Source organism: Tupaia chinensis, unplaced genomic scaffold, assembly GCF_000334495.1.
Source record: "Tupaia chinensis unplaced genomic scaffold, TupChi_1.0 Scaffold144472_1, whole genome shotgun sequence".
NCBI lineage: Eukaryota > Metazoa > Chordata > Mammalia > Scandentia > Tupaiidae > Tupaia > Tupaia belangeri.
Genome location: NW_006204331.1, coordinates 516,509 through 518,021, shown reverse-complemented (window position 1 = coordinate 518,021; position 1,513 = coordinate 516,509). Strand labels below are relative to the sequence as shown.

Below are 1,513 nucleotides of genomic sequence, written 5' to 3'. Positions count from 1 at the left end.
CCCCACCGGCCCAGGAGTGGCATGACTACAAGCTGCGCTGGGACCCCGCCGACTATGAGAATGTCACTTCCATCCGAATCCCCTCCGAACTCATCTGGCGGCCCGACATCGTCCTCTACAACAAGTGAGTCCCCACGTGCCCAGCGCCCGTGGCCCCTCCATACTGTACTGGCCAGGGTGGGGTGCAGGGCACTGGAAGCTTGGGGTGAGGCTCTGGGGCCCAGGCGTCCCCAGGCCGAGGTTCTGAGGATGGAGTCGAGGGTCTGGGCTGTGACCTGGCATCTGGGGTGCCCTCCCTGCCTGGCAGAGGCGAGGGCCTGAGGGAGGACGACCCCTGGCCCCTGTGGTCTCTGGTGGCTGGGAGGGATTGGGGGGGGTCGGGCTCAGTGGCTCCCACAGTGCTCAGTCAATGCCCCAGCTCCCCGCCCCCCACCCCAACCCGAGGAGAACCCAGGAGGCCGCCCGCCCGCCAGCTGGCCCCTAACTCTCCTCTGCTCTCAGCCCCTGGGGACACACGTCACTGTCAGATCCACAAACCCGAGCTGAGCCTCAGGCTCCTGAACAAACAAAGCCTCAGGCTCTGGGAGGGAGGCAGAGCTCAGGTCCTGCAGAGTCGGAAGCCGGGAGGCCTCAGGGTCCCCCAGCAGAGGCAGCCTCCAGGGTCTGGTGCCCTCACAGTTGCTCCTCCCTGGAGCTGGCTGGTGCCCCGCCCCTGCCCGGGTAGGGCGGTTCCCGGAGCTGACAGGCGCTCCCTGCCATCTGCCCACAGCCCCTGAGCCCCGGGCAGCATCCTGACCTACAAACGCTCCTGTCTGGCTCCAGCGCCCGGGCCCCGCCTCCAGCTGGCCGTGGCCTCGCAGTGCCTGCAGGAAGGGAGCAGGGTCGGCCTCCCGCCCCGAGGCCGTCCCAGCCACTTGGTCTTTTTGGTGTTCACACTCAGCTCTCCCAGGAACACCCCGCGGCACGCTGTGGGGTTAGGGGGCTCCGGTGGGGCCTGGGGACTCGCCTACCAGGATGCAGCTTCTGCGCTGGAGCTGGGGGGGCTGCCTAGAGTGGCGGGGCGGGTCTCAAGCGACTCTGACAGCCCAGGTTGCAGCATGAGGGGCTGGATCGGGCGTTTCGGGTGGCGGCCAGAGCCAGGGTGTCCAGCTGCAGGACAGGGGCAGTGCGAGCCGCTCGCTCAGCCCCAGGGCCTCACTGCTGCAGGATGTAGACATCCAAGGTAAGCAGAGGCTGACAGTCCTGGGCTCTGAAGCTGACCACGGTCATGCTTAGGCCTGCTGCACCAGCCCCCGGTGACGTGGGCCTGTCCGTGTCCCTGCGCTCCGGCATGGTCGCCAGCTGTGCACAGGGGAACCCTGAGTCCCTGGGGCAGCGAAGAGCAGGTGGGGTGCTCAGCGCTTGGCCACCGACAGCAGCCTTGGCTTCCACTCCCTGTCAAGGGGTCCAGGCCCCGAGGGGGCCCAGCCATGCTGGCGCTGAGAGGTACTCTCTGACGGCCAGCTGTGAACCG

The 1,513-nt window shown here is 67.9% G+C and overlaps 1 protein-coding gene across 1 annotated transcript in view; it reads left to right on the top strand.

The window, feature by feature from the left end:
* CHRNA4 (cholinergic receptor nicotinic alpha 4 subunit) overlaps nt 1-1,513 on the top strand; it is a 19,955-nt gene that overhangs the window by 8,310 nt on the left and 10,132 nt on the right. The window contains exon 6 of the mRNA XM_027767721.1: nt 15-124. Within this exon, the coding sequence (XP_027623522.1) occupies nt 15-124 (110 nt within the window). The remainder of the gene's footprint in view (nt 1-14; nt 125-1,513) is intronic.